Source organism: Arachis ipaensis, chromosome B4 (genome assembly GCF_059453495.1).
Source record: "Arachis ipaensis isolate K30076 ecotype BB chromosome B4, ASM5945349v1, whole genome shotgun sequence".
NCBI lineage: Eukaryota > Viridiplantae > Streptophyta > Magnoliopsida > Fabales > Fabaceae > Arachis > Arachis ipaensis.
Window position 1 is genome coordinate 23,339,801 of NC_142439.1, and position 22,872 is coordinate 23,362,672.

General features: G+C 31.9%; 1 protein-coding gene across 3 annotated transcripts; it reads right to left on the reverse strand.

The window, feature by feature from the left end:
* Positions 1-1,409: 1,409 nt before the first annotated feature.
* Positions 1,410-21,774, reverse strand: LOC110262352 (uncharacterized). 3 transcript variants are annotated; one of them, XM_021121092.2, is made up of 9 exons: positions 21,628-21,774; positions 9,988-10,195; positions 9,651-9,884; positions 5,946-6,364; positions 5,218-5,324; positions 4,325-4,819; positions 3,146-3,301; positions 2,279-2,694; positions 1,410-2,070 (listed from the first exon to the last, which is right to left on the reverse strand). In XM_021121092.2, the coding sequence occupies exons 4-9, from the start codon at positions 6,293-6,295 to the stop codon at positions 1,444-1,446; spliced, it is 2,151 nt and encodes a 716-aa protein (XP_020976751.1). In that variant the 5' UTR covers positions 6,296-6,364; positions 9,651-9,884; positions 9,988-10,195; positions 21,628-21,774; the 3' UTR covers positions 1,410-1,443. The 3 variants fall into 3 exon arrangements, with proteins under 3 accessions (XP_020976751.1, XP_020976752.1, XP_088341932.1); XM_021121093.2 differs by lacking the exon at positions 9,651-9,884 and having other exon boundaries at positions 21,628-21,749; XM_088485806.1 differs by lacking the exon at positions 21,628-21,774 and having other exon boundaries at positions 9,810-9,884; positions 9,988-10,128.
* Between the last annotated feature and the right edge of the window lie 1,098 nt (positions 21,775-22,872).

Genomic DNA, 22,872 nt, shown 5'->3' on the forward strand with positions numbered 1-22,872 from the left:
CCCCTCACCCTTTTAAATTGGGTTGTTTTTTTAAGTCATGTATTGTAAATTTGATTAAGAAAACAGAAACCACACAAGACCTGTTTTCCCAGGTTTTTACCAATTTTTGTCCATATTTTTGTTGGCCTAGTTCACAGCCCACACCATAAGGCTCAATTTTTGGTACCACATTTTCCATTTTATACTCACAATAACATTTAATGAGTTAAGGCACCTTTATCATTCTCAGTCTCAACACTAATTAAGCAAACTTCCCTTCATAATTTTTTCACCGGGTGTCACAGATCTACTGGTAAGTCAACAATTGACCATCATTAACCAACATTTTTTGTGCCACCGTAGAACTCCCCAATATTAAGTATATACTCCCCAGAGCCTAAGAGTCTATCAATTTTGTACTATACATCTAGTTCTTGGAAAATTCTATATATTTGCATGGAAAATTCCTCAGTAATTTGAATACCTCTGTATTCTCAACTCTCACTAGATCCTTTGATCTGTCTCTGCAGCTGCTGCCTCAGTTAATGCATGCATGCCCGGAGATTCTTCTTCTTCTTCTTCCCAACGGTTTCCTCTCCCTTCTTCCTTAGTATTTCAGAACAACCACCGATGTCAAGGACGCTGGATCTGTAGAGGTGGTTCGGCAAGCTCAAAATGTGTTGTTTACTTCCATTCGGTAAAGAAGTTGATAAAGCACGAAATAAATCCTCTTAAATTAAGGCAATGAAATTTACGCATATTTAACGGTGATTAATTTTTTATTTTATTATAGTAATATCATAGAATTAATTTTTTTCGGTCAATTTTATTAGTTATTTTATTTGTTTTAAATTATAAATACTAAAACATAAACCATTAATCATAAATATAAATAATTATAAATTTAAATTTTAAAATTGACTAATTAAAAATTAATTTCATATTTTTTTTATTATTTTACCCTTTTTGTATTTCAAAAGATCTTTTTCAATTCCTTCTATTTAAATATATTTGTTGGTAAATTATTTGCTGATAATTTTTTTTATTCTGAATTTTGGACTTTCAATTTTTAGTAATTTAGATGAGTAATGTTAAGTAATCAATTTTTTTAGCCAACATCAGTTAACTTTTTTAAAATTATTTTGTTTATCTTAAATTCTAAATTCTAAATCATAAATTTTTAATATTAAATTCTAAATTATAAATATAAAGCATAAAGTTAGCTAACTAAAAGTTGTTTCTTTATGCTTTATTACATGAGATATAGAATTTTTAAAATTTTTTAAGAATACATTTGTTGTATGTGAAAATTTGTTAACTCTCTAATCCACCAAATAATAAATTCAGTTATAGAATAATATTCACAATTACTCGAACTTTTAAATTTTTTCTAACATGACTTTTAAAAAACTAAATTAGAATACAATAAATTTGACGAAATAGAATACACCTAAATTTACATCTCTAATTTTTCGATACATAAAGCATTTTTTTGTCCGGCTTAAACAGATTCTTACAATAAAACGTTGAATACATTATCACATACCATAATTTAAACTGCAAAATTATGAAAAGAAGTATTGGTAGACACACAAACGCAGAAATAAAACCAGGAACCCAATCTGAGTCATAATAGTAAGTAATGAAGAAGGCACTTGCAACTGCTACCATCATGCTTGATATTGAGCAGAACAACGCCAGCAATCCAAATATGAGCTTCAAGGGCAGTGACTTATAGAAATCAGACTCAGCATAACGCGAAACAAGAATGGACAAGAATATTAATATTGCAGCTGCTGATGAGATAAATGCAGCTGCATCTGAGATTGCAAACACCAAAAATGATGGCTTTTTCAAGTAGTTTGGTTTCCCTTTTGCATCGTCAACACCACCTGGTATGCTTATTGCAGCAGCAAACACCCCTGTTGCAATGACGGTTGCAATCAGCATACAATTCTCTGCTGTGCTTTTCATCCAAGACTCTGCATCTTTTCGCAACTGTGTGTGCTCCCTTGTGAATAACTCTCCAGCAGTTAAGCCTTCTGCGTTTGTTGATTTTATAAACGATGGTGGCATTATCTTCTGTACTTCCTGTATGTTGCATGAAATTTTAATTAAGTATACCAATATTATCTTTGCTTAATGAAGCCTTAAACATAAACAACGGTTAACTACTTGTTCAAACTACATGTAGAATAAGAAATCATATATTTTTCTTATATATTAGTTATAGATTTATACGTGCAGGTACAGCTAGATAGTCCAATCTTGTATCAACAGATAGAGTTTTAACTGATACCTTGAACCATACCAACTCAAGGCACATTTGAAAAGCTGCTCCAGAAACTAGTTCAAGACTGCTTGGTGGTGCTATTTGTGCAGCCAAATGCAAGAGAGTATTACCACTGGTGTCTACTATAGTCACTATAATATCCTTTTGATAACCAATCTCATGTATCACATTGTAGATGCTTGCCTGCCGATACTTGACAGCTTTGTGAATTATAGTTTGTTCTTTCTCATCCCTTGCCCATATCAAGCTTGGATAGCCACTAATAAGCTCTGACAAGAACCCAAAATTACCAACTTCTGCAGCAGCAAATATTGGTTGACATGGCTCGCTTATGATATTAATTATCCCATCCTCTGTGAAATTGTTACAAATTGTTCTCCAAAGGCTTTTGACCAATTGATAAACTACTTCCTGCTTCATGCCTGTAGTATATTATTAGTTTTGTTACTTGAAATGAAAGGAATTTGCAATAGAACATTAGAATTTGTTAGAGATATAATCATTCATATTTCTTCCTATCAACTAAAATTTTTAAGAAGAGTGATTATACGAGAAGGATAAAATTAAAAAAAGAAAAAAGATGATTCAAGACTCCAAGTTATTTTGATTTTATTTTTCGTTAGTAGTCGTATTCTAATTCCTACTGCCCTTAAGAAGGAATAAAAACGTGTGTTGGGGGGGGGAGGGGGGGTTGCTATTTAGAGCCACTTTTTGATGCCCACGTCAATTGTGGATCTCAAAATCTTAAATTTATTCTCCTTCATTGTCTTTCTCTTTTTATTTTCTCTCTTGCATGGTGAATTATTGTGAACATTTCACTCTGATGAATATAGGTAGCTTGTCTTAATGAATTGTGAATATGTAATGATTTACCAGGGTTGATCATGATGGTGTGGCTTTGATGGTGTGGACTTTGGCAACAAGAATCCGAATGATTTTTAGCCAAGAGATGCAAAGCTGTCTCGTTGTGATAATAATCCCTTGCATAAGCTAGCTCTGGTTTAGCTTCTGCCATTTCTAAGGCTAAGCCTGCAAAATATTACACAGAAATGTTGAAGAAAATGAGATTAAATATAATTGCTTGCTATTGAGGAATTTGAACTAAAATTGAATGTGATGTTAACCCACTAGTCAATTATTAATATACTTGTCTTAAATTTGGTACATAATACTCCTTCTGTTACATAATAATTGTTCAAAAAAAAAAAAAACACAAGACAAATTTTAATTAACACAATCAATATTATAGTTATTTTCTTTTTCTTAACATTATATTATTATTAGTGATAAAATTGGGAACGAAAGAATAAATTATAACAAACCTAAATATTACAAATGAGATATATATAATTTTAAACCTTAAAAAATATAAAAATATTAGGTGAATAGTTTTTTATTTTTATTTTATATTTGAATCAACATCACCAAACGTTGTTTTTATCCTAAAAGGTCTCCTACATTTCCAAAATCAAAATGAATAATAAAAATCAACTATTAAATTAATTATTATGTATTTATATATAAATATATATAATATTTAATTCATTTTTAATGTGTATTTTGTATTTTAATATATATTTTATACTAATGACTAATTTAGTAACTAATTTTTAGTATATACCTCATTTAGATGGCTCTAAAATAAATATTATGAAAGGGAGATACTAGGGAATAAAAGAAAATTTCAAATTTTTAAGTATGTGTATTTTTATTAGATTGCGTTTGTTTATAGAGATAGAACACTAAAATAACGACACAAGGACATAACATTGTATTTGATAGAGGAAACATAGACAAACGCAATGTGTACAGAGACACTAATATGAAAATACTAACAAAGATATACAACTTATTTTTTATTTTTTTAATTATTTTTATTAATTTTTTATAAATATTTTTTATTATTATATTTTTTGTCTCAGATTTTTTGAACGAAAAAAAAGAAAATAAATTCAATTTTTTTTTTATTTCTTATTCTCAATGTCTTATTTCATCTTCTCATAAACAAATGCAGCCTTACCTATTAAAAAAACAAAATGAGTAGTTGCTTACCATAGAGGCCAGTGTTGATACAATTGAAGAACAATTGGTTCCAATCATCCTCTGTGAATGTTGGTTTTGTTATGTCATACAAATGCCAAGCCATTTCACATCTTGCTTGCAATGCAGCAAAGTGAACAGCGGTGGCTCCTTTCACACCTCTATCGTTTGCCACTGATGGATTCATCTTCAGCATCAAGTCAACAACTTGCTTGTTCCCAAATGCAGCAGCAAAGAAAAACGCAGTGTTTCCATTGCGATCTTGCAATAATAAGTCTCCTTCATCTAGAAATTCCTCCATCAGTCGTTGCACAAAGTGAACATGCTTTTCATCCACACCTGCACCTGCTGCTATGTGTAACACTGTAGGCCATCCACTTGCTATGGCGGCATTCTTCAACCTCTCATTTTTCTTTATGATCATCTTTGCTTCTTCCCAGTTACCTTCTAGTGCATGTTTGTAAAGGGGAACACACAGCCTGAAGAAATCATTACTCTTTGGATTTCCTGAACAAACCCAAAATGAAAACAAATATATATCTCTTTAATTATCTATACAAGATAAACAACAAAAAATATTCCTAAAAAAATTAGGTGCGGACAAAAATAACTTTAAAAAATACAAACGATAAAAATATTTATATAAACAAAAATGTTATTTATATATTAAAATTAGTCACTAAAATTAGATATTATATATTTGTATATAAATATATATATTGTTTAATTTATTTTTAACATGTATTTTATATTTTAATATATTTTATATTAATGACTGATTTTGATAACTGATTTTGATATAAATTTAATATTCTTGTTATATAAAATATGTTGAAATTAGTGTATATATATGTTTTTTATTCTCATTATTATAAGTTTGAGAAGGGGGAGAGAATACTCTAAACCTGTTTCATCTACAAATACAAAGTTGGGACCATTATGTTGATCAGACTTAGGCTCCACGTGATTTGTTTGCGGAGTCGATGAGTTCACATTGTTAATTATTCTATCCCTGTAAAAGACAAAAAAAAAGTTACAAATTATTTACTATATATTATGTGTGTGTATTTTTTTCCTATTAATTCAATTTAAATAGTTAATTTAAGAGGTGGGTATTATTTTATATCTTATAACCACAATTTTGAGATGTTTAATACCTTGGGATAAGCTTTGATGATAATATTCCAACCAACACTACCATTTACAATAACATAGAATTGGGCTTATTATGGAGCTGAGCACACAGGATTCATACATAACATTGAATCATGGATAGTCAGTTTGGATACAGAGAAAACGGGATAAGGAGAAATAGAGAAAAGAGAAAATGGGATGAAAATAGAGTTTAATTTTTCATCAATTTGGTTATAGAAGAAAATGGGGAAAAAAAACAAATGGAACCCACAAAAAAATTTCTTCGCTAATTAATGTGCCAGGAAACAGGAAGCTAATAAGCTACTTGAATAAAGTTACTAAAGTTACCATTATATCCACCATGTAAAAATTAAAACAATATTGCATATATTTTAGTAAGGATATATATCTCATTTTCTTGCTATAAGTTTTTCTTATTTTCTTTAATTTCCTCTTATAGCATATAGAAAAAGAAGAAAACATTGCAATGTATGTTAACCTGTTTTCAAGCTCATCCCATATTTGTTTGGCTGTTTTGAAGTGCAAGATATCTTTGTAAACATCTGAGTTTATTAGAGCACATAATAAGATGTGTCTTGCTTTTGAGGCTTGTTGTACACTCTTCATGTCTTCATCATCAAATTCATCTTCCGATTTTTCCTCTTCAATTCCATTTACAACCTTTTTTGGAACATTTGGTCCATTCTTAATGATAAGCCAAAGTTTGAAGTCCAAAGACTTTGTAAATGTCTCCATATGTTCCTTCCATTCAATGTAATTTTTACCATCAAAAAGTGGTGGCTCCAAGATAGATTGTCCTCTAACTATAGTCATCAAATTTTCAGCCATGAACCCAAAGATTTTTTTCTTTTCTTTTTCTTTCCCCTTCAAGTTGCAAAGCTGTCTTTAAATATTAACCTAGAAAAAATTATAGATAATATTTTGAGAAACATAAACAAATAAGCAACCATATATAATTATACTAGTATTTTTATCCATAATAACATATGAAAAATATAAATTTTTTAAAATGATGTCGGCATTGTTTTGATATTATAGATTATGAAAGAAAATTAAATATTTATATAATCAAACTACTTTTATAAAAAGATCGTATGGGAAAAAGTCTCTATCAGCTAAATTATGTGTAATAAATATTTGAAAGAAGAGAAATAAAAATATAAATTAAAAAGATAAGCGGTAAAAATTAGAAACTAAATAAAAAAACTAAAAAATATAAAATAATAATAATAATAATACGGAATTATTTTTTATTATAAATTTAATATATTTTTTATAATTTTATTAATTTTTTGTAAAACAGAAATGTAAAAAGAGATAGAGAATGAAAGAAAAAAAAAGAAAATGATAAAGAAAAAAAGAGAGAGAGTTGTTTGTTAATTTTGGAGAAAAAAATTTAATATAATTATACTAAAAAAATATCTCGTAACATATTTTCGTTTATCAACTTATTAATATAAAATATAAAATATAAGTTATATAGTGTAAGAAGGATATAGAGCCAAATAGAAAAGGGGAGAAAGGTAAATAAGAGGATGGAAGAAAGGAGTTTATTAATTTTGTAGGAAATATCTCATCTTAATTTTAATGAGAGTGTCATATGATATATTCTGGTTGTTAAATAATAATATAATATAGTTATATTTTAATTTAAGTTTAATTTTAATTACAATAAAAAATATCTTGATTTTCAAATTTATAATTAGTCATTGATAATGATATATAAAAAAAATAGAGTAAGTATAAAAATAAGAGAGATAGAATATTCTGCAAAATAAGAGAGGAGGAGGAGGAGAAAATTTTTTAATTTTGAAAAAAAAATAATTTTAATTGTAATAAAAGAGTGACATATAACACATTTTAATTGTAAAATTAGTAATATATAATAGATATATAATAGATAATAGATGTATTTTTTATAATATTTATATTAAAATGTCTGCCTTAAATAGAAAATAAAAAAATACAAGCAAACAAAAATATTCTGCAGACCTTAGTATCTTGAAATTTTAGAGAATAATGATTTTTTTAATTCATTTAGTGCTAGTAATTAATTGGATCTATTACTAAAGAAATATTCTATGATTTCTATCTCTAAACCCCCTTTTTTAAATTTTTAAAATTTTTTGACTATTTATAAAAAAAATCGTTTGATATAAATTCGCCAAATTTTTAAACTGGGAAGGTCTCATTTTTTTAAATGTTCAATTGGTTTATTGGTTCATATAATTTTCACAAATTTTTAATCAAGCCTTTATAATTTAAAAATTTATAATAATTGAATTTTTATATTATAAAATTTGTATTATTTCCTTGTTAGTAGTTCTCCTCTAAAAAAGAAAGGACAACAATCTTAGAATATTCATTTTTATATTATTTCACAATTTATCCTATATACTGAATGTTCCAAGAATATTTCATATTTTTTAAACAAAAATTGGTTAATAAAGACTAAATTAAATTTTTTTTTATTTTGTATACTTGACTTAATAATAAACTTTAAAATTATAAAAATTTAATAGAATAATAAACTATAATGTCAATAAAATAATTAAATATTTCTTTAATTATACACATAAAAAATCGTATTAAAATTTAATTTTAAAGTTTTTTTCAGAACATATATCTAATATTTTGTGATTACTACTATGTGTTGACTATTTTTCTTTTTTCATATATGTTCATTTGTTATCTTTTTTAATGTTGGCTCTGGACTCCAAAAAGAAACATCTATATAATCTCTACTTTAGGACATTCAAAATTTCACATTTAGATTTTCCAAAAGTTATATATATGCATGCATGCATTCTTTAATAAATGAGAATAGAATATTCATCATCATTATCATAGCAATGACTACTATTTGAATTTATTTCTCCTTCGTTTTCTCTTCAACTTTTTGTTCTTCTCGTTCGAATCTAACTTACTCGCTATGAATGAGTGTGAATTTTTGTCAAAAGCTGAAATTGAGAGTTTTAGTATAAAAGGAATTGGTTTGGCGAGCTAACAAAGAGCCATAAGGATACTATGATATGTTCAAGTGATTTTAGTAATGAAATGCAACTAAATTATCAAATAATTTATTAAAAAATTTTATGTGTTTATAGTTATAAAATTTCTATATTTATCGTCAAAATTTCTTAAGGGAGCCACTTAGATAAAGATGTTAAAAATATCTTTTTTTAAAGATATTTTTTAAAAATTAAAATTTAACACATATAATCAATTAAATTATATTATTTTTATTAAAATTAGACCAAACAAATCAGTTTAGCAAAAAAATTAATAAATTAAATTTTGAATCGGTATAAATTAATATTTTTTATAAAAAATTACTACAATATTTCTATTATAAAACACAACTAAAATATTTCTATTATATATATATATATATATATATATATTAAGAGTATTTTAGTCGTTTTATATAATAGGAGTATTGTAGTCATTTTTTATAAAAAATAATATTAATTTAGACCAATACAAAATTTGATTTACTATTTTCAGTCAAATTAATTTGTCTGGTCTAATTTTGACAAAAATAACACAATTTAAATAATTATATGTGTTAAATTTTAATTATTAAAAAATATTTTTAAAAAAATATATTTTATGCATCTTTATGAGGGCATTCCCTATTTCTTAAACATCATTTTGAAACAATTAATTTAGCGTCAAATAATACCAAACATAACAAAGAAAAAGAAAAAAGCAGTAATTAAGTGACAACCCCAAAACATCATGAAATAAAAAATTTACCCAAAATCAAAAGAATGTACTTGCGAAAAGCTGAAAAAGAAATGATTAATAGTTCTTATTCATAAGTTGATCGCGGGTTTAGTATTATCAAATTCGGAAATATTTGGTAATAAAAGAAAATCAGCCAAAAACAGTCATAACTTATTTTATTTGGCATTTATAATAAGACAAATTCTGACTGTTTTTTTTTTTTTTGTCTACCAAACATTATTCTATCAAATTTCACTGTATAGAGAAGATAATAAAGGAGCATATTTCTGGCAAAGAATGAAGAGTTTTTTTTTTTTTTTTTTTTGCATCATGACAGGTTAATGATTAATTTATTGTAAATTTGAAATTTAAATTCTTAATACAAATTAGTAAACTTACTACTGTACCAACTAAATTGACTACTATAAAAGAAGAGTTTGAAGATCCAAGTTACCTTAGGCATTTCAGTTAATGCCCCGTTTCAATAAAAAAAATACTAGTATACGAATTTTTAAACGTGGTTGCTAGTATGGTGGAACCCACACTAGCAGATGGATTCCAATTCCATGGTGGTTATCTTTTTGGAGCCTTCATATATATATATTTTACTTGCCATAAAAATAGAAAAAACGAAACTGAAAGTAAAGTTTAGTTTGAATGGCAGGTTTCCTCCTATGAAGTTGTCAATCTGCACAGAAACAGACATAGAACAACACCAATACTCTAATATTAAAGTGTCTAATTAAGTAGCCGGAAATAATGTGTATATGTAAATGGTTGAGAAAACGTACCCAAAATGTGAACAGTAGTTAAATTCTTGAACGAGCTGAGGTATAGAGCAGGTGGACTCTTCAAAGCTGAAGAGGGAGAGGAAGAATAAGCGAAGAAGAAGAAGAAGGAGAAGGAAAAAGTAGTTGGATTCTTTACTTGTGCAGCCACGGGTTTGAGTTGAGAATGGAATAATAACTCACCACAATCTAAATAAATAAATAATGATTGCTGCTTTTAGGGGGTTCAAAATCAATCCAATTCAAATAAAATTGACTATTCGAACAAAAAAAACTAATAACGGAACAAATAAAAAATTGAAAAAATCAAAGAAATGATATTTTGTAATTATTTTTGCGATTCAATTTGGTTTTTATTTTAATAAGGAAAATTTTAATCAAATTGAACCGATTTTTTTAAAAATCCTAAATTAAACCAATCCCATGACCTAAAAACCGCAGCCACAACATAACCTTAACTCCTCTAGTCCCTTTGTTATGATAAGCTATGTGTTCATATTTTTTTAGAGCTGGGCTACACATACAAGCTTACAAACTTACAAGTTGGCCCAGCCCAAATAGAAGCCATGCGCATAAAGAGAGATAATATGGCGCGTCAAAATCACGCGCTCAACACTACAACCGTTACGTATGGGAAACTCTTCCACTTCTTCCACTTCTCAAAACGCTTCGAAAACAAGGAAACCCTTCCATTTTCGAGCGAAAATCAAAGTTCAAAATATACAAATCGTTCTTCGAAACCTCCATCAAAACACCATCAAACTCTCCGTGAAGAATCTGAAGCAAAGCAACAATACTCAACGTAAGTTCGTTAAGATTCCTGTATATTTTACTTTTCTTCTACGTCGTTCTTCTAGGGTTTATTTCTTGCTTCTTTGTTACACTATTCTAAGTTCTACGTCGTTCTTCTAAGTTCTACGTCGTTCTACGTTCTTGTTCTAAGTTCTCCTGCTATTGTTGTTGATTTTTGGGGGTTTATTCCGTAGATTGGGGGTGTATACTACTTGAACTTGTAATGTGGCTTGATATTGAAGCATGTTTGACTGATATCTGACTGATATATATGGATGTATCTGAATAATATCTATGGGTGTATCTCACTGTTATCAATGGGTGTATCTGATTCTTACATATGGGTGTATCTTACTGTTATCAATGGGTGTATCTGACTCATATATGCGTGTATCTTACTGATATCTCAATTAATTTGATATTGAAGCATGTTTGAGTGATACCTGACTGATATATATGGATTTATCTGAATCATATCTATGGGTGTATCTCACTGTTATCAATGAGTGTATCTGAATCATATCTATGGGTGTATCTTACTGTTATTAATGGGTGTATCTGACTCATATATATGAGTGTATCGTACTGATGTCTTTGGGTGTATTTTTCGTTTCAGAGAAAATGGCAGCAAGAAACAAAATAAAAGACCTTAAGTGTGCCATACATCTCCTGAGTGATAAGTTCAGAAACATGACTGAGGAGAAGAAGGCAATTGTGAGGGATCTCGGATTCAGTGGGTTGATGCACATCCCACCACTCAGGGTGGATCACCAACTCTTAAGGGAACTGGCAAACAACTTCAAACTTGGGGAGAACAGACTGAAGACAGGATATGGTTCTTTCCAAATAACACCAAAAACAATAGGTGATGCGCTTGGCATCAATGCAACAGGTAACTAGCTCAAAATTATAGGTGTATATTAAGTTCATGCTTAGGTGTATTTAAGGTTGATGCTTGGGTGTATTTGAACCGACTTTGATACTTTGTTGTTTTCCTTTTTGTAGGAAATCTGTTTCCTGAGAAAGTTGAGTATAAGCAACTTTCTGATGATGACAAAATAATTTATAGAAGATTCCAGGGTAAGACCCTCAAAAGTCTTACCGATGAAATGATGGAAATCGGCGTTGGCAACGAAGAGGAACGCCTGATGTTCAAGAGGATATTCATCCTCTACATACAGATGGCGTTTCTTTTGCCAACGACGATAAACAAAATATCACCCGTGCACCTGGCCCCAATTTTTAAGATGGACGGCATATCGGAGAGAAACTGGAGGGGGGGCATGTTTTGACCTTCATGATCAAGGGCATCACAGACTACCAGGAGAAGAAGAAGAAGGCAATTGATGGCTGCCTCTTTGCCCTGATGATAATATACTTTCATCTTTCTGAAAACAAAGGCAAGAAGAGGGCTGAAAGACCACCAAAGCCTTGGATTACCAACTGGACTAAGGAGCAGTTGGTGGAAAGAATGACTGCAGAAAGAGAGGAAATTTTGGTAAGTAAACATAATATGTTGCTTGTATTTTATTTACCTGAATGCTGCTAGCTAAAATATCTAATGTTTCAGGGGATTGTGAAGATGGCGGAGACAAGAGCAAGAGAAAAAATGAAAAAAAAAAAGAAAAAAAAGAAAAAAAAAAGAAATAAAAAAAACAAAAAAAGGAAGGCGAGTCCAACATCGTCTTCGGAGACAGAAACAGCTACTGACATTGACGCTTCTACCTCTGAGTCTGAGACTCAAGAAGACTCAGAGGATTCAGGAAGAAAACACCCCAGCAAAAAGGGAAAATAGTAAGTACCATACTTGGGTGTAATTTCTTTTTCGAGTTGGGTGTATTTTGTTGATCACGTTGGGTGTGTGTAGTTTATTAAGCTGGGTGTGTTCGTTTGCTGCGTTGGATGTATATTGTATATTCAGTTGGGTGTATATTGTGAATTCATTTGGGTGTATTTTTAGTATGTTCTAAATAATAATTGTTTGCCTTCCAGAATGGACTCCAGAAAAAGAAAGCAGAGGCAAGAGGAGTCAGATTCTGATTCAGAATCTGAATCTGAACCAAGTGATGAGTAATGTCCTGAAATTATTACTCATTTCTTTTGGCTTCATTATAAAGATTTCGTGTATTAACTGAAGTGTCTATTATTAACTTATAGGAGCGAAGAATCATCACCTGCAGAAAAGGAGAAGGAGAAGAAAAAAACAAAAACAATACCAAAAAAGTAAGCACTTCTTTGCATATATATTCTGTGATAAAATTAATTTTTTATTTCTGATTGGTACTCTTTTTTTTCCACCCAGAACACAACTAAAAAAGAAAAAAGTTGTTGTGGAGGATTCACCTCCTAAAGAAGATCAATACTTTGACGGGTACAGTACCTCGTAAGCTATATTACCGTCTATCATCGTAATTATTTTTGTTAACGTCTTCTTTTATGAATGTAGTGAGACATATGAAATATCAAGTGACGAACTAGATGAATGGCTAAGGGAAAATGTTGATAAATCTGCTGCAGAGGGGTATGTCTTGCTGGGCTGTCTATTTCATATTTTGGTGTGTTTTGTATGCTAATAATTGTTTCTTGTTTTGCAGGGAGAACCAAGCTGACCTGCGATCGACAGAAGGTCGCTATGTGTCGTCTGAAACGTAAGAAGCTTTATTATTTAATAAAATATTGTTATCATGATTTGGGTGTATTTTGTGGAACCATTTCGGTGTATTGTGTTGATCAAGTTGGGTGTATGTTGTTTATTAAGTTGGGATATTTCGTTTGTTGTGTTGGGTGTATATTGTCCATTCGGTTGGTTGTATCTTGTGCATTCATTTGAGTGTATTTTACCTATATCTTATTTTGTCTGAATAACATCAAATCTGTTTTAGAATACCGGCTGTGAACTTGGGAAGTGATGCTCCTTCCTCTCAAGGACGCACAGAACAGAGTAGTGTAAACCAGCCGTCACAGAGTATGTAATTTCTCTTTCAAATAACTGTTACTTTTGTTCTTCTATTACCCTTCTACTTCTAATTATGTATATATTTTTTTTAGAAAAAAAAAGCCCTTTATTATTTTATTCAAGAAAAAAAAGGCAGAAAAAAAAGAAAAAACTGCAAGTATGTAAGTTCTCAAAAAACAAAGCCTGTCTTCTTTTTGAATTGTTCGGGTGTATTTTTTGACTTTCTTTGGGTGTATTTTAGGTTGAGTCCGTCTGATTCGAATATGATGGTTGTGAGGGAACAGACACCGTCGAAAGCGCTTGCAATGTGAGTTTTTCAATAATATTTCAACCTTATAACCTTATTATTTTCAAAGGCGTTGTTAACCTTTCATTTTTCTTCTTGTTTAGAGTCCCAATTCAGGTTTTTGTGCCGGCATCCCAAACAACCACTGAGACAGATTTTGAACCAACCCCTATGCTACAGATTGAAGGGACTATAGAAACGTAAGAAATAGTATTGAGTGTATATTTGTTTAGAGTTTGGGTGTATATTAGCTAACAGTTTGGGTGTATATTGTTCCTGATTAGTTTTTTTACGCCGTGATTAATTTTTTGTAACTGTGCAGCACTCCTGAAACCCCCAAACAACTTCAAGAGACCACACCCACGGTTCCCCCAGCTCCAACTAAAATGTAAGTTCATCAGACTAAAATCAATCTTTGCTTATCATCCGTATATTCTTATTCTTATTCTTATTCTTATACATGATGACGCAGTCATCCAGACGCAGAAGACGCTGCTGCCCTATTGATGATGGCATGGACAGCATCCTATGTTCCTAAAACAGATCCAGGGGTGCCATCATTCAGCCTTGGATTGACTGATTCAAGCCAGGAGGGGGCGTCAACGCAGGAGACAGAAAGGGCAAAATCTCCTGAATCTGCAAATTTGATAGAAGAATTGGACAATTTGGTCCAAAAAATAGCAAGCAGTGCGGCGAAGGGGAAGAACAAAAGTCCACAAATTCAGAGGGAGACTGGGGAAGAAAGTTCTGCAAAGTTTCGAACTCCTGGGGGATTATATCAGATTACGGATGATATGAAACAAAAGTGCTACATCTGGGGGACGAGACTGAAGGAAGATGCAGATGGCAATACTAACGAGTATGAGGAAATGTGCACTCTGATTGGCCAAGGAGAATACATTTTGATGAGAATGCACCTTGTATCCCTCCAGGCAAAAAGTGATATAGAATCTCAGGTAATATTAGAATAACATTAATGTTTTTACACCCAAGTCAATTGCAATGCTTATTAATATAAAATTAATTTCGGCATATATTTCTAGATTGTATCTGCCATCTGCCTCATCCTCAACCAGAAAAATGAAAAGAGTTTTCAAGAACAAATATACTGTCTCCCCCCCCCCCGATATTGTGGTAAGTGTTACTTCTACGAACTTTGGGTGTATTTTCTGTATTGATTTGGCTGTATTTTTTTACGTTCAATTGGGTGTAAGTTTAGTATTTCATTTCTTGTTTCGCAATTCTTGCAGTGCATGGCACTTTCGGATCACCCAAAGGGGGAATTCGTATCACCGAAAACGAAAAAGGAATTCAGGGTGGAAGCCTACCCGAGTTTCATTCCCTTCATAGATAGAAAAAAATTAACTTCGCATCCATATGTAAGTTTTCGTTTGCTAAATTTGTTAGTACGCTTATTTACTTATATGCCAAATAAAATAACACACTGTTGAAATGTGGCAATCATTCAGATTTTTGCTCATGTTTGCCACTCGGGGCATTGGTGGTTATGGCTAATAAATACAACAAAGCGGAAATGTCATATACTTGACCCGCTACACAAAAAAGCTCCAAGCGATGAGAGAAAGGACATTAATAAATTCACTGTAAGTTGCCTCTGTCTTCTTCACTTTAATATTTAGGTCTATTTCGTTAGTTGTGTTGGGTGTATATTGTCCATTCAGTTGGGTGTATCTTGTGCATTTATTCGGGTGTATTACTGATTTGTTTTACTATTTAAGGGATATGTATTTTCAAGATTGATAACATATGCCGGCAGGGAACCTCTGCAGAAAGGGGAGAACGAGAAGAAAATTAAATCATCATATGTTAAAATATCAGGCCAAAAAACAAGGTATAAATTTGTGAGTCTGAACATTAAACTTTCGTAAATGAGATTTGTAATTTATTTTCTTCGTTTTCAGCTATGACTGCGCTATCTATGTTATGAAGTGGATGGAGTTAATTGAGCCGGAAAACATCAAAAAGTGGAAGTATGAATGGGATAATTGGCCACAGGTAACTGTCTTTAGAACTATATAACTCTGTATACTTTACTGAATTAATATTGCTGTTTAAACAGAATATACTTTTTAATTGTAGGAGGAGGTGGACCACTATAGAGTGGAGTATGCTTCCCAGATACTATTCAGTGAGATGAATAAAGAAAGATATCGGGCAATTAGGGAGAGTAGTGCTATAAGGCTGTCGAAGCCATCCTCTGTATTATTGAGTCCGTTTTGTCAGATTAATTCTGCTGATATAGAAACTGCGTAATCCAACTGCTGGGTAGTTTGTAAATTGAACAAATGATGTAAATATTTGCCATTTATCAACAACTTCTATTCCATGTATATTTTTTCCCATAGTTAAACTATCTGTGCTGGTAAACTGTCTGTGATGTATTCAAAAGCTGTATTACAGGTGTAAAATATGAAGGAAAAAATCAAGGCATATATAAACGCAAATTATAAACTGTTACACCCAACGCAGGTCTAATAATACACCCAACATTGCATAAAATATACACCCAAACTGTCTGTGCTGTATTCAAAATTTATGAATTACATGTACTAAAATATGAAGAAAAACATCAAATCAAATATACACCCATAACCTGCGAATTTTTAGAGCTTTTGTTCTATATGAATCTATATATGTGTCTATATGTAAATTTTCAATGAACAAAAATACACCCAAAAGAACGGTGCTTTTACACCCATATTCTATAAAACTATACACCCAAAGAGTTATCCCCTGCTGCTGGTACCCTGAACTGATAATTCATAATGTGTCCTTGATATTGGCTGGAATTTGAATGCGCCGCTGATGCAGCATCAAACAGGTTTATCTGAATATAACACTCACACATTAGCTAACCTATTAACGAGAAAAATAAACTCAATCGCCACAAATTTAAAGAACATTACTTTTACCTCGCTTAAAACTTTCGTCTTCTTCTTCTTTGTGCCATTTGCAATCTGTTTCTCCAACTTTGAACCTAGCCTGTTTTTTGGACGTCCTCTTGTTCGAATCCTTGGCGGGTTTTGAAGCTCGTTAACGGATTCCAAGTTGGCGTCTTCGTGGGATAAAGAAGATGTCCCCTTCCTTTTGGCTTTTAATGCTTCCATCTCGGCCATGACGTTATCATACGCACGGTGCAGAATTGCAGTCAGCTCCTCCGATTCGGAGGCAAATTCGCAAATATTTTGCGAACGAAAAACCAATTGGTCGAACCTCTTGCTTCTTGGCTCCATTAGTGGCTCGTCGTGGCTGCTCTTGATGTGTGTGTGTCACCTCTTTACCTTCTTGCTCCATCGTTCCAGTATGTATCTAGGTGACACTTGGCTTGCTTGTTCGAAGCTTAACACGCTTAGTGCGTGACGGCACAGTATCCCTCTCGACTCGAATAATAAGCATTCGCATTTTACCTCGGCTGCAACTGAGTCGTAAGTAACCAAGAACTTGTTGAATATTGAGCTGGAAACTTGTTCTCCGACTTCGTATACTGAATAGCCTAGAGCAGAATTCTTTAATCTGGTGATGCAATTCGCCTTTCCTCTGAATTGTGCTTGGACTTCCCTAAACTTTGCGTGAGTGTACGCATCTTGAAACTGAGCTTCAATGGAGGATTTGGTTGCACACGGTATGACCGTATGAAAATCTGCAGCATCTGATTCTCTCTCTGCATGCTCCCTGCTTCCGAGGCAATTATCGTATTGTTTGACGAACTGAATAAGCGAGCTGTTCCGGGTGATATACTTGTTAAAAAATGAATGCATGCTCTCGCTCCTTTGTGTGCTTCTCATCCCTGCCCAGAAGTGGTGATCCAGATAGATAGGAACCCATATGTGACGGTCTTCATACAGATCTGCATAATACACCCAAACACAGACTGTAAATACACCCGAGGGAACATGCAATATACACCTCTACTGCAGATTTTAAAAAGACATTACCTGAAAGCCACTTGTTGTCCGCAAGACCAAAATTCAGCAGAAAATCGTTCCAATTCCTATCGAATGAGTCTTTGCTATGAGAGTTCCAAACAACTTGGCTCATTTCTTGTTCGATATCGGCATGTCCCTTGTACCCGTTTAATTTGCTTGGAATCTTCTTCATGATGTGCCAAATACACCAACGGTGAATTATCGTTGGCATACAGGACTCTAAAGCCCTTTTCATTGATGCGCACTGATCGGTGAGAAACCCTTTCGGAGTGTTTCCTCCCATGCAACGAAGCTAGCATTGAAATAACCATTTGAATGATTCAATTTCTTCATTCTTCATCAAAGAGCATCCGAGAAGTGTTGACTGACCGTGGTGATTCACCCCGACAAAAGAACCACAGACCAAATTATACCTGAAACAAATTACCATGGTCCAGAATGCAAAATCATTAGTTACACCTTAACAAATGCTTCGCATACACCCAATGAAACAGCCAATATACACCTCTGATGCGGATTCGTAAAAATAAAATAATTTAGCATAATAAACAGGGCAGTTTGTTACCTGTTTGTATTGTAGGTGGTGTTGAATGAAATGACGTCTTCGAAATACTCAAAGGCGGCTCTGCTTCTTGCATCGGCCCAAAAAGCGAGCTTAATCGATTGATCCTCTTCGAGTTGGAGCTCAAAAAAGAAATTTGAATTCTTCTCTTTCATTCTTAACAAATATTTCCCAAATTCCTTTGCATCTTCTTGTTCGGAAACATTCCGCACTTCCCTTGTAATGTAATTCTTCACGTCCTTTTCGATAAAATTTAACTCGCGATGACTCCCGGAAGCCGCAACAAATGGTTGGTATGTTTTGCTTGGTCTGATACCGGCCTCCTCGTTATTCTCTATTGTACGACGAATGGACATGCTTAGTTCCCTGTGCTGTTTGAGCATCTCTGCTTTGCTTGGACAGCAGGGGTGTGAATGATCGAGCACAACCTTTGAAATAATCCAAGCACCGACATCCTTCAATGTGTGTATATAAATTCTTGTAGGACAGTTTAAACTGGATGTAGGATTGGTCTTCTCGGTCGGAGATATTTTAGATTTCCATTTTCCCTCTCTGCTACATGTAATCAGTTGATTCTTAATCTCGTTTCCCTTCCTATTTGTGTACCGAACTCTTGTAGAGAAACCTGCAGCCTTGGCGTAGTTCCTGTAAAATTTTTCAGCATCTTCAAGGGTGGTAAAGGTCATTCCAACCTTCGGAACAAGCTCATCATCAACAACCGAGAGAGGCTGCACAATACACCGTGTCAGAAACTGTGAATACACCCATAGATATGATTCAAATACACCCAATCATGCCTAATATGATACAGCCGAACCGCAACAACTCAACTACACAATGACCTTTAAAGCCATAAACTGTAAATACACAGGCTGCAGAATACACCATGTCAAAAACTAAAAACACACCCAATCATGTCTGATATAATACACCTGAACAACAACAACTCAATTAAAATAACAAAACTAGTAGTGTAGATACACCCACACTTCTAGCAAAAATACACCCAAAAAAAGACCTGATCTACACCCGAGCGTCTGCTATAAATTCCAGGTATTTAATCACAACTAATACATTGAATCGACAGATTCATGTTAACGTGTTAGTTTCACAGTCAATGTTCAGCAATTTTTCAACCACACAATGCTATACAAATTACTGAAAGAAAATTGATTATGTAAATCAAACCTCAGGAACTTCGTTAGATTCAAATTCATAATCCACTTTGCCTAGATTCAACTGAGAATCTGAGGTGGAATGATCCATTATCTTCAAAACGAGTTCAAACTTTGATTTCAGAAAACAACAAATCAAAATAGAAAACGAAGCTCGAGTTGCAGAGAGAGAAAAAAGTAACGTAAACGAAGAACATACCAGTGAGAAAGGGAGAGGAAAAGAACGATGGAGAAGAACGAGGGAAGACGCGCGAGAAGAAGAACAACCAAATCTCAAAATAACGAAAACGAAGAAGGAAACAAATATTTTAAATTTGGTAGTTAGATATACGCGGGATCTTATATAGCGCGTGTAATCAACGTATGTGGAGCAGCGCGTATTTTCGTTTTATTGTTTAATGAGCTTGTAAAGCATACAAGCCCTAATGGCTTGTATGCAGAGCTTTTCCGATTTTTTTATTTGTGCTATATTATTATGATAAAATCTCTATATACAAGTGTTTTGCGATTACAAGCTTTACAAGTTTGAAGGGAACGAAACCTATTAAACGCACTACTTATGTTACGTGCCTCTTTATCAGACTTTTAAATCAATTCAAATCAATTAACGCGCAAATATATAACTTCCATTTTTCAAAAGATTTCGTTTCTTTTTTCGAGTTTCTTGCCAAATTTGTTGGATCTCTTTCATGCGTTCTTTCTTTGCCTTTTCATCTGGTTTCTTTTCCGTTATTTACGTGTATTTTCTCTCTATATTCTTGCTTCGTTTTTTTTTCGATTTTCATGGTTTCTGAAATCAAGTTTTGAAATCGTTTTGAAGATAATAGAACTTCAGAAATACACCCAAACGATTACAGAAATATACCCAAATGATTACAGAAAGGATTACAAAAATACACCCAAACGGTTACAGAAATACACCCAAAGGAATACACCCAAAGGATTTAAGAAATACACCCAAAACATGGGGGAGACAGTATATTTCTTCTTGAAATCTTTTAATATTTTGCTGGTTAAGGATGAGGCACATGGCAGAGACAATCTAGAAAAAAAAACCTAGAAGAACAGTAAAACAGTACCTTGAATAATGTTTCTTCATTTTTTCTGGTGATTTTTTATGGAGATTTGTATCTTTTTTTTCTTGATTTCTTCTACTCTTCGCGAGGAGTTGGAACGTTTCTGCAGAATCGTAGTTTGTTTCAAATGTCGCTTGAATCTTGACGGTTTGTGTTTTGATTGAGGAAGAAGAGGAAGAGTGAACGTGTTGTAGAAGGGTGATTAAGGCGCGTTGTGGAAGGGTAATTAAGGCGCGTGCGTTGGACGCTCGATTCTAAAAGAGTGGTGCGCGTATTTTTTTCTTGGACTTAGACCAACTTGTATAGCTTGTAAGCCAAAAGACTTGTATGCATAGCAAACCTATATTATTATTATTATTATTATTATTATTATTATTATTATTATTATTATTATTATTATTATTATTATTATTATTATTATTATGTTGTTTTTGTTTTTTTTTATTTTAGGTTAATTTACTTAAAGATGTTTCGTTGTTTTAGTGGAGTGAATACTAAAACAAAGTTGTCTTTTATTGAAAATTTATTTTTATTTTTTTTGTTGTGTTGATTAATTGAATTTTTAATGACTTTAATTATTATTGTAAATTCTTTTATCGTTAAATTTCATTGTGTTAAGATTTTTGTTAATTATTAATTTATTGTATTGTATAATTTTAATGTTATGACTTTATAAAATAATATAATAAGTTTTTGTTGTGTTAACTAATTGAATTTTAATTAGTTTGATTTAATTAGTCTTAATAAAAAAAATTAAATCAGACCAAACTGTAATTCTAATAAACGATGGGATCAAATGATTTTTTTTTAAATAACTGAATTAAACCGTATCGCAAACACCCCCCTAGCTGCGCTACTAAGCTAACATATACAAGAGTCGTCCACCAAGTGAATTGATAATAAATCTGACAAAGAGTGAAGGTACATTATTGTTCTTATTAGTCGTCAACTCAAATTATTATAGAGTCAACTACTAAGTTCCTCGCTCTCCTACCCAAGTACTAACTCTAGTTAAAAGATTCTTACCAACATGAGAATTACTCTTTCTTCTTTAACTATAGAAATGATGGAGATACTTTAATTCTTAGTCGACACGGATCTCATGATATTTAAATAATATAAAAACTAAAATATTTAAAAGGTAATATTTTTGAAGAAGAAAAACACGTTTAAAAATGTAGGATAAATTTATATTTAGTTAGATAACATAAATTAACCTCTTACTTTTGGATTTTTAAATAGTACAGTTTTAGAATTTCTTTTATTGTTAGATTTTAGATGTCTATTTGAATTATTTAAAAGATTTTTAATATGTGTTAGGTTTAAAGTTTTTTAATTTCAAATATTTAACCTAATTTTAATTTTTTAGACTTTTTTAGCGAGAGGTCATCGAAACTGTTACTAAGGTATTGTTTGTTTGGATTGAAAACCAGTGGAAAGAAAATAAGAGGAAGGAAGTAAGAGTTTTTCCTTGTTTGTTTAGAATGAAATTTTTAATGGAAAACTCAAATAGTGTAAAATCTAGAGTGGATCCCACCTAAAATTTTTCTTTCCAATCCTGCACGGAAAACTGAAGGAAAAAAGAAACCCAACAGCATTATCTCATATTTGCTCTTTTATAAAAAAAAGAGAACAAGAAATACGCAAGAGTTCTTCTCCAAGCATGGCGAAATTGAGAGGGACATAGAAGCATTCAAGCTCTGTTTTCACCATAAAATCAAGAGTGCATTTCTTCTTCAACTTTGCTGTTAGTATCAACATTGTACTACAAGCATTCTCAATCTAACCTTACACAAACACGTTAGGGTTCTACAATCTCTGATGTGAAAAAGTTGTCATTTTTCTTCTTTTCTTCATATGTGAAACGACTTCTGCAGTATGAAATCTGTGGAAGTTCTTGAAATTTTTTATCTTTAATTTGTATTGATAGCTTTATTGTTTCTATCTTTTTATTTTATTCTTTCTTTTTTGTGTTGAGCTACGGTGCCTTGTGATTTGAGTGCGTTACTTTGTTCTGTTGTGTCATAACTAAGAAATCAAAAGTTGTGATACTAAAAAATTCAGAACTTTTTAAATCTGTTGGTTACAAAGAAA

Excerpts from the sequence above, each read along its gene's own strand:
- LOC110262352 (XM_021121092.2), bottom strand. The coding sequence starts at position 6,295 with ATGGCTGAAAATTTGATGACTATAGTTAGAGGACAATCTATCTTGGAG. Across the intron at positions 3,302-4,324 it reads TATCAACACTGGCCTCTATG|GCTTAGCCTTAGAAATGGCA; the intron begins GTAAGCAACTAC and ends AATATTTTGCAG. Across the intron at positions 2,071-2,278 it reads TTGAGTTGGTATGGTTCAAG|GAAGTACAGAAGATAATGCC; the intron begins GTATCAGTTAAA and ends TGCAACATACAG.